This window comes from Cotesia glomerata, linkage group LG6 (genome assembly GCF_020080835.1).
Source record: "Cotesia glomerata isolate CgM1 linkage group LG6, MPM_Cglom_v2.3, whole genome shotgun sequence".
Classification (NCBI taxonomy): Eukaryota; Metazoa; Arthropoda; class Insecta; order Hymenoptera; family Braconidae; genus Cotesia; species Cotesia glomerata.
In genome coordinates, this window is record NC_058163.1 from 14,438,757 (window position 1) to 14,454,949 (window position 16,193).

Sequence of the window (16,193 nt, forward strand, 5' to 3'; positions counted from 1 at the left end):
TCGTTAGTTACCGTTGAGCGTACATCTAGGGGGTTTATACCTGAGGACTGCTCAAGGACCTTGCGGTGTTAATTGTCGTGAGAATTTATTAATTTACTCCATTAATTTTAAATCATTCTGAACATCTGGAAAATCGGTTTGTTACATTTATTTTATTTCATAAAATAAAACCGAGAATTAAAAGCTTCGAGAAAATTCCATTGTCTTCTCACGGATTAGCCAAGCGTCGGTTGAATTTACAACGCAGTTAACGTGTACCCAAGGTCAAAGACTACTACGCACCAACGAATGCCGGCGTCCATTTTGAGCGCGCAAATTCCTGGCAATTATTTCACGTGATAATTTATTAGTAAGAACAATTGAATTATTATTATTTAATATTATTTATTACAAGAAAATATTATTTATTTAACATTATATTTTTTTTTTTTTTTCATTTTAACCCCGCTTTTCAGACTTCTGTCTCGATGGGGGTCCGGCCGAGACCGGAAGGGGACTCCAGGCTGATCGGTACATTAAGTTTGGTAGAATAAGTTTGGCGGTATTACATACTTTTTCAGCCTGGAGAGTAATGCGGCGATGGGCCGAATTTGGGGAAACTGCACGCATTTGCCTGTGCCCCACCGGTAGCACAGGGCTTGGGGAAACCATCGAAAAACCCAAACCTGTACAGCCCGGCATGAGTTACGAGCACCGATGTTCACTGAAAATTAAATTTCAGCTCACACCGGGATTCGAACCCACGCCTCACCAGTCCCAAGCAAGCATGACAAGCATTATACCGCTTAGCCATGGGACTGGCTATTTAACATTATATAAATTATTGAGAATTGATTACTGAACTTCGACGCAATTGAGATTCAATACCCGTGGATAATTTTTCGTGAATTTATTTTACGTTGAGATAAATTATTTTATTAATTACTTATTAATCGAAAAATTCCACGCGGTCATTTTATATATTGAACTATTGAAAATTAAAATTATTATTCTGTTGGAATTGTTTATGAAAATATTTAACGGCGTGGATTAAGTCCCAAAAAATTAGTCAGAATTTTATAAAGAAATATTCTTAAGAATTTATTCAAAATTTAAGAAATAAAATTTACGAGTTGAAATTGAAGTAAAATTTTACGTCGAATAATCTGGAAGATTTATTTAATGTTGACTATTAAACTCGTGGTTAATTTGGAATAAATTCAGGCATCGGTTTTTAGTGTAGATTTTTTTGAGAATTAAATTATTAGTTGTGAAAATGGTTTACGATTTAATTGTTAGCTAATGACTGAATTAATTAAGCAAAAAGTTTGACGTAATAATTTTCTGATATTAAATTTTGTAATAACTTTTATAAGTCAAAAATAAAAGTTAAGTAAAGTCAGAGTGTGTTTGAAGACCGTGCGGATTATACGTGTGTGAGTGTGTACGTTCTCTGCTTGTTGATGTTTTGCCGAGCCGATAACTAGTAGGTGAGTGTGTACATTCTCTACTTGTTGATGTATTGCCGAGTAGAGTAGTTCGTACAGTCTTAGAGCGTTAGGGTCCGTTGGACAACACCCATCCCCGCGATCCTTATTGGAGGTGATTAGTTGTAAAATCCGTTCTTAGATCATTTCTATATTAAGGTACCGGCGGGTAATAAGGCCTAGCTAAGGGAGATTTTGAAATAAATCGAAAATATTTCATTCAATTATTGAAATGTATCATTAATTTTTATATTAATACATTAGCCATAAAATATAATGGAGTAATGGTAATTTTCACCATAAACAAACACAAAATTGAATTTTTTGAAATAGTTATAATATACTTAATAAAATTGGTATTAGAGATCAATCATCACTTAAATTTAGCAAAAATACTTTTTGAGATGTTGATAAAAATTATAACAATGATTTTAAATTATTAAATATAAAATTATAAAAAATGTTTTTCATTTACTCAAACCGTTTTTTAGGAATTCTTCTGCGCTACTTTAGCATATGACGGATGATGAAATATAGAAGACAGGGAACGTTGTATTGGGACTCGATAAACTTGTAGCGACATTTCTATACTAGAAGCTTCTACTAGAGAAGCCTTTAACGGAAGCGGTTATTTTAAATATCATTTCTATCACTTGGGCCGTATTACCCGACAGGCCTTATTGCCCGCGGGTACCTTACATATAAAAGACTCCTACTAAATTTGAAGTATATAGGAGCTATAGCTTGGAAATTAAAGCTTTTAATTGTTAACACCGGTTCCATGATAATTGATCCCCCGACAAAATATCCCCAACAAAATATCCCGATGACAAAACATACCCGACAATTGATACCAAATAGACGGAATTTATTAATAAAACTATTGGTAAATGGTACGGTGTAAAAAGGCCTATTACCAATATCTGGTTTGAGTAGTTTAATTTTTTAGCACCAGATGGCAAGTACATCGCCGCTATAAGAATACATGACCTGGTTTGAGTAGTGCTGTTTTCGACCACGAGGCGGAGTCTTGAAATTTACATTTACCAATAAATAACAAAAATAAACACACACATAACATTAAAATTACAAGAGTAAAATAACATTAATATTTTCAAAGTGAACAGCTAAAATAATAAGTAACAGCAAATTACGGCAAAAAATTATAAATCTATTTAATCACTTTATATCAAAAATATTTGACAACAATTACAGCATATGATAATAATAAATATATCACACTAATAGGCAATTACAATACTTATTACGCAAAATTATCACATTTGCAACAATATAATACTATTTATTAAGCATAAGTGTGGAACCGAAAATTAATACTTCAACGTCAACGAATAATTAATAGTAGAAAAAAAGTCAATATTATTAAAATCGAACAACGTAATAATCTGAATAAATAATAGTATTATCTTTTTAATTATTAAATGAAATAATTTTGGCTACGTCCTTAACATAATTAAACATTGACGAGGCATCATAGTTGCTAACAACACGTTTCAAACACATATCATAATCACGATACTGTCTCCGACGATTGCCAACATTGTTACCAGTATTAATCTGAGTCATGCAGAGCTCAATATTTACTTGTTCATCCTTCAAGGCATTAATTAATACCCCAACAGTAGCATGACTCACACCAACACCCCGATTTAATCGGTTATGCCAACCTTCGGTGGGACTATTGGTCCGTATATTATCGTTAATTACAGATCTAGAACAATTCAATAGCGAAAAATCGTAATGAGGCTTAGAGCGTTTCTTCCTGTTGTGACCGGTCTTCCCAATCCAATTAGCCTCAAAATATTTCAATAGATCATCAAGCTCCTCCTCGTGCAACTCATAAAAATCCGTCACGAAGATCGATTCGTAGCACTTAATGACATCAGCTAATGGAACAAAAGCGAGAGCAGGAAGTAACCGCAAATTATATGCGAAAGTGATATCAGTATCATAAATTTTTTGAAGTCCACAATGTTGTATATGATGCCATAAACATTGATTAAAATGAAAAAAGCATCCAGATAAAGAAACACCAGAGTATGTCTTCTTAAACGAAATAATGAAAGCTTCTTCAAAATCAATCATCATCCCAGCAGGCTTGTAGTTGGGCAAAGCACGACATATTATTGTCAACACCTGCTCATACAAACGCTGTGATTTATTTGGAGCAACAACATATATCAATGGCAGTGATTTATCATTTTTAAGTCCGTGAATGCAATACAATTGCATGAAAATGCCAGGTACATTACGAAATGTGCCGTCACCCAACCACTGTTCACACGTAGCCAAATAATTTAAGTTGCGTTGTATTGTAAAAATTAAAAATCTCTTTTTGTCACCACTGCTGTCGTGCAACAAAAATATTTCACCACCATAAGTGCGTTTCATCTTGTAATGCCTCTAGATGCATCGAGTAGGTGACGCTACCACCAGTGAAGTGCAAATTTGAATGTAATTTAGATTATATTAAATTATTTTATTAATTCATAATTTAAATAGTGAACACTGTCCAAATGGCAGTGTGACGACTTTACTCAGAATTTCTTTACTCTAAACTATCTCTATTCAATGTTCGGACATGCGAAGAACTCATGAAAAACCGAAACTGTATTTAGTTTCTTGTTTACTCTCTAGCAACTTTTACTTCATACTTACTCGACCCATGAACATCTCAACTCAAAACCAACTTTACTCACAAGGGGAGGATACGACCTTGGGGAAACGGATTTGGATAATCTTTGACGCAGTGATAGTACACCATGTGGGTATACTACCTCTGAAATACTAAAGTGCAATACTCGAAAATGGCTGAGAAAAACGCACTCAAAGTTTACTCAGCACTATAATATATTAATAGGTAAATAATTGATACATTAAATTATTTTTTAATAAAATATTTTTTTATTTTCAACTTCATTTCTATAAATTATCTACGGTGTATATCATGAGATATTTGTAATTCATGAATAATTCTTATAACTCTCATATTCATTATAAGTTTAACTGAAAAATATATACCTGCGCCAGACAATAAGAAGGGTCGAATATGGTATGAGGGTACAATAATTCTTGTCCTCGAGTTATTGTAAACTGTACATCGATTCGAGCTCTGTTGGCCCACCGGAAGAATAGTCATGTTGTTGTCCTTGAACCTATGTTAGTCCCACCACTTTTTCAGAAGCTTGACTATAGCAGTTAGTTTCTGAATTTCGACACGAACAGACGTATTTGTGCAGTGAAATTTACTTTAAAAATTGTTTTATAATTTATAAAATGTCATCAAGCGAAGCCAGTTCTTCTCATGGAGATGAAAACACTCCTGATACATCCTTACATAGTGATTTATCGAAGCAACGGCTAAAAGATGGAGTAGTGTATTATGAAGGTTTACTTCTTGAAAGTGATTTAATTGCAAAAACATCTTCTGACACTCTATCTGAAGATGCTATGTTGATTGGTAGAGAATTATATGATAATACGTTAGATATGTTAAATAAAAAGAAGTTCGTAAGCGATCAAGAATTGATTCATGCTCAAGAAGAATGCCCAGACGGAAATTTTGAAGCAGTAGAAGATAATTCAGTTGATGACTATGTTCCAGATGAAAAAAAAAAAAAACAAAAAATGATGGATTATATTCCTCTGGAATATAAAATTAAAGTTTTAAACATAGCAAAAGCTCACCCTTCATGGAAACTAGAGACATTACAAAAAAATAGATGTAGTCATTTGAAGAGAATGGATCATTTGAAAGTATGGGAAAAAGATGTTGAACATGGTGGAACTAAATTTGATAAATATCATGTGATTGATTCTTGGACGTATGACCGCTTCGTCGAGGCAAGACAAAATTATCAACAAGTGACTACACGAAATTTGCAGCAATGGGCTTTAGCTGCAGCCAGCCAGTTTCCTAATCTTCAATTTACAGCGTCCGACCCATGGGTAAAAAAATTTAAACAAAGACACAACATTCGTCAACGCAAAATTACAAAATTTGTAACAGACAAAGAAGTTCACACCATGCCAGAAATTATCACCTCTGCAGAAATGTTTCGCATTCAAACAAAACAATTGATATCTAACTTCGATAGTGACTTCGTTATTAATACAGATCAAACAGGTATATAAATTTTATAACGGTAAACTAATTATTTTTTATTCCATTATTAAATTTAATCGAAGTTAATCATTACATATTTTAAAATTCATATTTTCAGGATGTCAATACCAATCAATGTTTAATAGGACACTGACGGAAAAAGGAAGCAAAACAGTGTTTGCAAAAGTACAAGACATGACCAAGGTGTCACACTCATATACTGCACAATATAGCATAACATTATCTGGAAAATTACTACCACATGTTTTTATTTGTTTGCAAGAGCCTACAGGTGATTTTGGGCCAAGAATAAAGAAAACGTAGAAGAATATTTAAAAAAATACAAAAATGTTATTGTCACATCATCAAAATCAGGAAAACTGACAACTACTCTCTATAAAAATTTTCTAGAGAAATGTTTAATGCCATATGTTCAAAAAAATAAATTTCTTTTAATTATTGACTCGTGGACAGGACAAGTGAAGCCAGAATTATATGATGAAATATTTCAGGATGATAAAAATGCCTACATGCACATTTAAAGTTATACCTCCAAAATGTACTCCGTTAGTTCAACCATGTGATGTCTATTTCTATAGACAAGTGAAAAATTTTATCAAACGATTGCAAAGTACCGCTGAACTTCTAGACAAGAATTATGAAATTCATTCCCGAGAGGATTGCATAAAAATTCATTCGATTATTCATCACCAATTGTCAGCGCCAATATTTCGAGACATGATGGAATATGCCTGGTTCGCCAGCGGGCTTTGTGACACAAGAAATTTTTTTACTAATGTCAATGATGGGTGTTTCTCATTAGACCGTTTAAAAATACCGTGTCATTGTAAAAAAGCAGCATTTATTTGTTGTTCTTGGTGTAGAAAAACTTTTTGTTTTGAATGTTTTTATCATAAGTATCACTCAGGATCATGTAATAATATCTCATAATACGTAATTATAAAATATTGCTTTAATTAATTAAAAAAATGTATAATTTTCCATTTAATTTTCGACTTATTATTTGTTTGTACCACCGCAGATAATTTATAGAAATGAAGTTTAAAATTGAAAAATTTTTTATTAAAGAATAATTTAATGTATCAATTATTTACCTATTAATATATTATAGTGCTGGGTAAACTTTAACTGCGTTTTTCTCAGCCATTTTTGAGTATTGCACTTTAGTATTTCAGAGGTAGTATACCCACATAGTGTACTACCACTACGTCAAAGATTATCAAAATCGGTTTCCCCAAGGTCGTATCCTCCCCTTGTCAGTAAGGGTGGTAAAACAGCAAGTGCTGGTAAGGAAGACATTGAGATATGTTAAACGTTAGATGGCGCGGTATTGATCTGTCCAAGTATCTAGATGAAAGACTCAAGATAAAATTCAAAAATTATTTATTTAAAAAAAAATAAAATAAACCAAAAAATAGTTTTTTATTTGCATAAGTTTGTCAATCAATTTAATGATTTTTTGTAAATCGCTTTATAAATAAAGAAACATCCCCTTAATAATATTAATTTAAATTATTAAATTAACTTAATGTTAACATAAAATAATTCAATTAATAATAACAATAGATTAATTACAAATTTAACAATTTAAATATTTAATATTAATAATAATGAATTAAACGAAATTAAATCATTAAAAAGATAAATTATTTTATTATTTATGAACTAAAATAATTTTTTTTTTGTTTTTTATTTTTAATAATAATCAAAAGGACTAAGGAATTTTTTTTTTATTCATCATTATCATGCTTTACTAAAATATAAAATTATTGAGACAGAATAGTTTCACAACATTTCACATCAAATTTTAAAATTTTTTTCATGATAATTACAATTTTAGTTCTAAGTATAAAGATAATAACATTATAAATATTAAGTAATAGAATAGTGAGTAATGTTTTAATTAACAGCAATAATATTAATTGCACATGAAATATGTATAAAAAAAGTGATCTTTATAATTTTGTGAATTAACAATTACTCGTAAAACGAGTTAATTGTTGAGTGTCAGTCGCTAAAATGTTTTAGCTGTGTGAACTTGTTCTTCTGAAAGCATAAATTTGAAAGAAATAAATATTTTACTTATTTTTAAAGTTTGTAATATTATAATTTTCGATCATACGATTATCTCAATATTGTACATACGTAAATCTCTGTCAAGAATCAGCCACAAAGATTCATGCTCTTCTCGATTCACGGCAGCATGTATGAATTCTTTAAAAGTGTATCTGCAATGAAATGAAAGCTTTTAGCCACATCAAACTAAATTATAATAACATAAAGAGAAATACACTTCTGTTCTGAGTGAGTCTTGGAGATCTCGAATTCGGATATCCTGATTACGTTGCTATGACCGACGATTTCTGTTGAGATCCATTCCATTATCCAATCTCTGCCACTGAATCTCCATATCCTCAATAATATTCTGTAGCTGTGCTGTAAGAAAAGAATTTATATTCTTTGTAAAACGATTACTACGTACTTAACAATTTCCATAGCAATTTTGTTCTTGGGTCATTTAATAAAAAAAAAAAAACTGAATCTTTATTTAAGGTAGTTGTAGCGTGATAGGCATTTCAACAGAAAATTATGAAATTTTTTTTATTGAAATATAAATATATTAATAATTTACTACCAAAATTTCAGATCAATTGACTGCACCGTTTTCGAGTAATTAATTTTCGAAATTGCATCTTTTACACGTAGAGGTATAGAGAGATTGTAAAGTTAGTATGAAATCTTCCGTACCACTCGAGTGGGCTAAAATTCTCTTTCTAATTTTCATGAGACAGGTTCAAGCATCAAACAAATCAATTATAAGTAATGCTATACACGTTCATGATGAATTGTCATTAAAAAATGATGGGTTCCAATGTAAAAGAAACAATATCAAATGAGCTCCATGCTCCAGCTCGAAAAAAGTATCCACGACGACATGTTGATATACGTGGACTTGATGAAACTTGGCAAGCTGATCTCGTTGATATGAGTGCTTATGCATCAACAAACAATAAACACAAGTTTATACTTACTATTATTGATATTTTTTCAAAATTTTCTTGGGCTGTTTCTTCGAAGACTAAAAATGCTCAAGATGTGTCTAATGCTATGAAATCTGTTCTGAAGCAAAGACGAGTTCCTAAAAATCTACATGAGGATCAGGAGAAAGAATTTTACAACAGTGAATTCAAAGCTTTGATGAAGCAACATGGAATCAACATGTACTCAACCTTCATCAATCTCAAAGCATCTATCTGTGAGCGATTCAACAGACTCTGAAAAATAAAATGTGAGTAAAGTTTACAACTCGTGGAACTTACAAATGGTTGGATATTCTATCCGATTTGGTTGCAACATATAACAAAACAAAGCATCGAACAATCAAAATGAAACCGAAAGATGTTACCGCTGCAAATGCCGAAGACTTATTTGTCAACATTTATCAACCGCTGCAGATGAGTCAATCAAAGAAAAAGAAAAAATTCAAGGTTGGAGATAAAGTTCGCATCACAAAATACAAACACATCTTTGAAAAAGGTTACACTCCCAATTGGACTACTAAAATTTTTACAATTACTCAAGTAAAAAACACCAATCCAACAACTTACAAACTAATTGATTATCAAAATCAGCCAATCGAAGGTGGATTCTATGAGGAAGAACTCAGCAAAGTGAAATATCCAGACGTCTATCTTATTGAAAAAGTTATTCGTGAGCATGGAAATAAACTGTACGTTAAATGGTTAGGATTTGATAGTAAACATAACAGTTGGATAAATAAAAAAGACTTGTAAATATTTTTAACGATAAATTTTATTCATAATAAAAATAAAAAATGTATTTTCTTCATTACAAATATTTCCCATCCACACACTATAAACAATATTTTTTCTATCAAACACTCACAGACTCATACTTAAACATAATTATTTACAATAACCCTAAGGTAGCATATCAGTTTGCCCTTCAATGAGGCATCGCTTTTCATCTTGCCATGATAGGGCTAGCTTTGATTGAGTAATAGTGCACACATTATGTTTTTTGCTCCGGATCAAGCTTTACTGTTCACTAATTTTTTCGTGTTTTGTTAAACAATTTACAAAATCATTAAACGTGATAGTTTTTACAACACTGTGCCTAACACTTTTCGCACGTTTCTTTTCTTGTTCTTTATCATCTTGCTTTTTGAAGGCATACAATTTGGCACGAAATCCAACAAACTTGGTCATTATTTTAACATTGTTTTCATCCTTCATCTTTCCTAACACCTTCTTATTAACCAAATGAATGCCATAGACATTATCCTTGGGATAATCAGAAGTATCAAAGCGATCAATATCATGTTAAATGTTCTCGTAAATGTTTTCAACATAAAAATGATAGATCAAACTATCAGTATCAGTATAAAGGAGTTTGGCTTGATCTGGAGCAAAAGACTTTTTAATATAATTGTAGTGAAAATTATAGAGAATTATTTTCGATAAATCGAGAATAGAATAACCTACATAAATTGGTTTATTAAATGTAATTCGAACTCTACTCATTTCAAAAATAACTAAGTCCTGGTCAAAAATGGTACAACTGTGAAAGTTTGGTTTTGCAATTAATGATCTCGCACCCCATCGTCCACCCCATGTACCCAATAACTTAACATCTTTGTGATCCCAAACATTCTCCATGATTTTACCGAATACAGCATTGTTCATGAATTTATAGAAATTTTACCAAATTCATCTGTAGCTTTTTTATGGCACTCTGTGTTTAGATCAATATATGGCTTTAACCATGGAGATTGTTGGAATTCCAAAACTCTATGAATCTGTTTTACAATCATACCTAGCTTTACACATTGTTTTAAGCTGCAGTAATGGATTACATAGTTGTTTTTGTCATACAATGTTGTAGCTAGTTTTGTACATTTACCATTTGGTGGAAGAAAATGTTCAGGGCAAAGCGGTAAGTCTTCGTGACTCTCATGTAAATGTTTTGGATACTCTAAACTCACTTCCAAGATATATCCTGTTGGGTTATCATCAGGCAAGTCGAGAATAAAATTTAATGATGCATTAACCCATTTAAATGAGCCAGTTGGTAAGTACTGACTCATAGCTGCACCATACATGTTATTTACATCAAAATACATAATATATGAATTTTTTCATCGGGATTGTATTCATCACCCATAAATGGGTTATTTGCACGAGCATATCGGTTACAACACTGTGCAACACCACCTCTAACGCCCTTTTCAAGGAATAGCAACATATCTGGGTCTTCCAAAAGATCTAAATTAACTTCAGTATACTTTAACATAGCATCAAATGCTAATCCAGGGGCTGTGTAGTAGTGTAACGGATCCAAGTTGTATGTTTTTTTACAAGTTTTACGAAAATTTTCAAATATATCTGATAATAATAAAACGTTAGTTTTTAAATATAAATCTGAATACTCGCCCAAAGTCTCTATACCGAATGTATTTCATACCTTTTGTGCATGCTCATAATCTTTAATGGAAACATTAGAATTAGTTAATTTTGAAAAAAATAAATTTGTGTTGATCTGGTAATCTAGGATAGTTTAATTTGTCTCAACTGTCTAAAAGCTCATACGGGAAAATTCCTTTCCGTGTGACCAAAACAAACTGTTGGGGATCAGGAATGTTATTGCGAGTGATTATCAAATCAGCATCATTGAGATAGGATGCTAATTTTTCTATACTGCTCGCCATGAATCGAAATGAATCAATAAATCGTAAATGAATAACTGTTCCATCAACTTTTTTCGTAAATGCAATGTACTTTTCCTTATTGATGGGTAATAAATAAACTGAGCCTGCAAAACTTTTAGCTACTGACTTGATTAAAAAATGAGCATCATATCCAGAAAGATTATGAAATACAATCGGGATATTGTGAGACTTTTGATAGAGAATGTTGCATTTAATGTGAGCTGGTCCGCGATATTTACCAGTGAAATGACAGTGATCTTTACATTTATCTTTTTGAGCGAGATACTTTTTACAAATATGACATTCTTTCGATAATCTGTATTGTAATAATTCTTGATTTGTAAGCGTATGCATTTTAATTAGATTTTTAATGATTTTATCAACTGAAATAGCTAATGATTTTAATCGATCCATGAACCAATCAATACATTTATCACGACGATAAGACTCGAATCTACATAAGCTATTGTCATAAGAGCAATAAACGTAAAATCCTACACTGTGAGGAATATGTTCTTCACAGTCATCGGTTTTAGGCACAATTAGACACTCAATGTCTGCATAGACAACAAATGGTACATCATCTTAATTTTTGAAATTTTTAAAGTTTAATTTTTGATCAATTGGAAGCTCAGTTTTAACTTTATTGTTTTGAATACAATCCCGACGATGTTTTTGATAAACAGTTTTCTCTTGGAAGTGACATAATCATTGATCACAAAAAAACTTACGGGTTTTGTGTCCTGAAACTTGTCTACTAACCAATCGCGAGAGATCATTAATTAAAGCAAAATGAAACTTACGTTTAAAGTTGGTGATCCTATTCTCGATGTCATCAATATCGATCCCCATGTCTTCTGATGGAACTTCAACCATGAGAAGATGAATTGTACGCTCATTTCAATCTTCTTTACTTAAATAAAGTGGCACTACCTACCACACATGTTTCTTCATTCTTGCAGCACTCCTCCACGGACTCTCCATCCTCCTCATATTCAATACCATACACATTGATTGATAAATTATTCATTTTTTCAAACTATGGTATATCTTTGAGAGTCATTGGAAATTTTGTTCCATGATAATTCAGGACTCTACTGTAATGAGGATATGATGAGACACGGCTTACATTTTGACCCTCATGAGCAGTATAAAGAGCAGCAACCACAGACCACAAAAAGCAACAGTTATCATTATTCTTGATGTTGACAACAACTCGTTTATTCTTGATGTGACGAGGCATGGTGACATAAGTTGAATTATTTCCACTTTCTAGTGGCACAAATTTGTTGATGTTGACGGTGATGTTAATAACTTCCATGAGTGACCACCCAGAATCACGATATTCAAAGTCATCAACTTCAGCTTGAAGAGAGTCAATGATAAATTCATCAACCCAATCACTGAGGTTCGTTGATGCAAAAATACCCTCATTTTTGGTTGTAAAAGTCTTGGTCTCAATTTTTTGATCTTCCCCAGCAGGTTTCCAAAATTTTTCCGTTAATATGACGTTGACTTTAATGCTAGCATCTATCTGCAAGGCACTTCGCAGTTGATTGATGATGAATTCTTTGGCTTCCAGAAGAAAGTTCTTTAGATCAGTGTGAAGCAGATTGAAAACGATGCCAGTACGGACTCTTCTGTTAAATGCACTTTGAACATCTCGCCAAATCACACGAGTGTCATTTAATTGTACTCCCAGATTGGGATCAACACCCTCACCAACTACACATTGCTGTTGTCTTTTAAATCTCTCATGATGAGAACCAAGCTGTGTAATGTAAAATTGTATTTTCAATTTTTCATGTACGTTCAAATCCGGAGATTTAAAAATTTCTGTCAGAGCATTGATGTGTTCTTCAGCAATATCACCCCACTCATTAATAATCTGATCATGATCAGCAGGTGATAGACCAGGAAGTTCATCATAAGCACTTTCCATGGCTTGAATAATTTCATCATAGTCATCGGTATTCATTTTTAAAAAAATACTTACACAAACACTAACAAATACTTGTTTATAACTTTTTTCAAAATCACAGTTGACGAAAAAACTAGACTTTGTAGGTTGTGTTACTTGTTTTTAAGTCAGAAAGTTTTATGATTGCTTAGTAAGCTAGTCACCTTTATATATCCACGAGCACTCTGGTGGCAACGCTGGTAATCTCAAAGATGATGCAATTTACTAAAAATATTACATCAGTTCTAAAAATTTTCTCAGTACAAGCTTTTTCAAACATCTCTTCATTGGTCACTTAGATTTCAGAGGCGGGATTATTGAGTAAGTGGGGGATGGCAAAGTATGGGGATGAATAGCTTTGTAGATGGCGTTAGTTGAATATCCTACATATTCTATAGTTTCGTCAACTACTGAAAGCAATAGTCTGAGTGGGGCGTGACTAAAATATTGCTAGATGTAGCAACACATTGTCAATATTGCATCAGATTCTTAGGAATAAGTACAACGGTTTTTAGAGGGAGGTGCTACTAAAATATTCGTGAGAAACTCAACGGACATATAGTTTTAGGAATCTTAACGTATTTCGACTTCAGAAAATTCAACGTACTTTTTATTTGAGGAAACTTAACGTATTAAGAGTTCCAAAAATTCAACGTATTTATTGTTCCAGGAAAAATAAAATAATGCTAGATGTCAGTACTCAACATTATATAAATATCTTCTATTGAAGCTTCTAACCAGTTGCAAACTAGCTTTCATCGTGAACAATGCTTCACAAAATGGCTACTATTGTTATAGATATGCAAGGTTTTATTATTTCAAATACATTTGTTGTTAAAGAACTTTCAACAGTTAAACTGGGTGAAAATTTTGAAGACTTAGAAGACCCTACTTATTTATTGTTTAAACCATCATGCGAGCAAAAAAAATTGACTGAAGGGGGTATTCTAGTGTAGAATTTAAAAAAAATTGATTTTTTTTTTATATTTTCAAAGTTTAACTATTTAAGAATATGTCTACGAGAGGATTTTTGAAAATTTAAATTATTTCCGGAGCTATAGACATTTTACTGACCCGGGCTCCAAACTGGTTCGGTTGGGTCTAGTCAAACAAAAGACATTAGGTATTCTCCGTCTACCTGAATCTATATTTCTCAGTTAAACCTTTTGTCCTTTATATATATGTATATAAAGGATATATATATATATATATATATATATATATATATATATATATATATATATATATATATGTGTGTGTGTATGTATTTAGTGTAATATAATAACCCAAGGTGACGTGTCTTTTATATTATTCAGTGTTTACTCACATCCAACTGCTGGCAGTCAAATCCCAACCTCGAAAACACGTGGACGTATGTGCAGTGATCGAAGGACATTTTGCGAGTAATAATTTTGATTCTTATAAATAAAATGGATAAAAAATCCACAACGAAAAAATATAAGCGTGCAGATCGACCAACAAAACGGAAGTTTCACGGCGATCGGCACACTGTAGAAACAGACACCAGTTTTACTAGCTCATCAGCAGCAAAGTTGAGAAAATCAAATCAAACGATGCAGGGGTTACAACAGAAAATAATTATGGCTACTGTGTTTTAGAGTTTTTTACTGTATTTTTGGCACTGTCTTCTCTAGTTTTGTGTGCAAATTGCAATAAAGAAATTAAATTTTCACGAACGACTTACCGTGGAGTAGGTTTTAAAATGACATTACAATGTAGTTGCGAAAATGATCAATATATACCATCATGCCCATTTATTGAAAAATGTTTTGAAGTGAACCGAAAAATAATATTTGCTATGCGGGTTTTGGGAGTTGGCAGGAAAGGAATCAACATCTTCTGTATGATGGATATTTGTCAAGGAATATCAATCGGGGCTTACTACGCTTGTGTCGAAAATATCCATTTAGCTACATCTGCAGTTTATAATCTTGTCATTTCTAAGGCTGTCAACGAAGAAAAAGATTTAATTTCAGCTTGTGATCCAAATGCAAATCCAACGGAGTCTACAGTTTCTGGTGATGGGACTTGGAAAAAAAGAGGTTTTAATTCTCTATTTAGAGTTACTACACTAGTAGCAAAAAATTGCAAGAAAGTTGTTGATACTGTTGTCAAATCCAGTTTCTGTCAAGGTTGTAATATTTGGAAAAATAAAAAAAATTCAGATATTTCAGCGTATCATGATTGGTATGAGGATCATCAAGAAGTTTGTACCATAAATCATAAAGGAAGTGCCGGCAAAATGGAAGTAGATGCTGTTGTGGAGATGTTCTGTAGATCATATGACGCTGCGTCGAGTCTTCACATATCCAGGCGAAACAGCTATGCCTGGAATCCGCAAAAAGAATTCCCCCCTCTGAAAAAAAAAAAAAAAAAACACACACACACACATACACACACATACATACAGACACAGTGACAACCTCGCGGCAGTAGTCAGGGAAGCTTCCTATGACCATCAAACGTTGAGATCTGATGAAAACTCGATTTTAGCAAAACGGGATGTAAACAATAACTTCCCGATTTTCTTAGCGGGGAGTGAAAAAAATGCATTGCTCGACGAATAATAATTTACGAAATATTAATTTCTTAATAAAAAAAAAACTTTAGTTCCGCGCGCGCGCTTAGAAACATATAGTTCTATCACAGAGAGAATTCAATCAATTTTAATTTTTTAGTTGTATAGCTCTTATTTAGTTCTAATATGAAAAAATTCAGCTAAGCTTAAAAAAATTTTCTGCAATTTCTATTTTTAAAAAACAGATTTTTTTTGCCCTTAAAAAATCATTAATATTGATAAAATGAACTTTTAAACTTCCCGCTAAGAAAATTGAAAATTTTCAAAAATCGGCAAGTTATTGGTTTTACCCC

The 16,193-nt window shown here is 32.2% G+C and overlaps 3 protein-coding genes and 1 long non-coding RNA gene across 4 annotated transcripts; 3 read left to right on the forward strand and 1 right to left on the reverse strand.

Annotated features, from left to right (window-relative positions):
• The first annotated feature begins 4,407 nt into the window (after positions 1 to 4,407).
• Positions 4,408 to 6,105, forward strand: LOC123268112. The gene is made up of 3 exons (XM_044732993.1): positions 4,408 to 5,430; positions 5,549 to 5,613; positions 5,711 to 6,105. The coding sequence occupies exons 1-2, from the start codon at positions 4,764 to 4,766 to the stop codon at positions 5,566 to 5,568; spliced, it is 687 nt and encodes a 228-aa protein (XP_044588928.1). The 5' UTR covers positions 4,408 to 4,763; the 3' UTR covers positions 5,569 to 5,613; positions 5,711 to 6,105.
• Positions 6,106 to 7,510: 1,405 nt separating this feature from the next.
• LOC123268131 lies at positions 7,511 to 8,160 on the reverse strand. The gene is made up of 3 exons (XR_006510162.1): positions 7,905 to 8,160; positions 7,759 to 7,841; positions 7,511 to 7,659 (listed from the first exon to the last, which is right to left on the reverse strand). It is a non-coding gene; the product is annotated as an uncharacterized LOC123268131 (long non-coding RNA).
• A 312-nt stretch (positions 8,161 to 8,472) lies between these two features.
• Positions 8,473 to 8,892, forward strand: LOC123267980. Its single transcript, XM_044732864.1, has one exon. It carries the CDS (start codon positions 8,473 to 8,475, stop codon positions 8,890 to 8,892), a length of 420 nt encoding a protein of 139 aa, XP_044588799.1.
• Positions 8,893 to 8,999: 107 nt separating this feature from the next.
• On the forward strand, positions 9,000 to 9,407 carry LOC123267981. The gene has a single exon (XM_044732865.1). It carries the CDS (start codon positions 9,000 to 9,002, stop codon positions 9,405 to 9,407), a length of 408 nt encoding a protein of 135 aa, XP_044588800.1.
• The last annotated feature ends 6,786 nt before the right edge of the window (positions 9,408 to 16,193 follow it).

Excerpts from the sequence above, each read along its gene's own strand:
- LOC123267980 (XM_044732864.1), top strand. The coding sequence starts at position 8,473 with ATGATGGGTTCCAATGTAAAAGAAACAATATCAAATGAGCTCCATGCT.
- LOC123268112 (XM_044732993.1), top strand. The coding sequence starts at position 4,764 with ATGTCATCAAGCGAAGCCAGTTCTTCTCATGGAGATGAAAACACTCCT. Across the intron at positions 5,431-5,548 it reads TCAATTTACAGCGTCCGACC|CATTCAAACAAAACAATTGA; the intron begins CATGGGTAAAAA and ends AGAAATGTTTCG.
- LOC123267981 (XM_044732865.1), top strand. The coding sequence starts at position 9,000 with ATGAAACCGAAAGATGTTACCGCTGCAAATGCCGAAGACTTATTTGTC.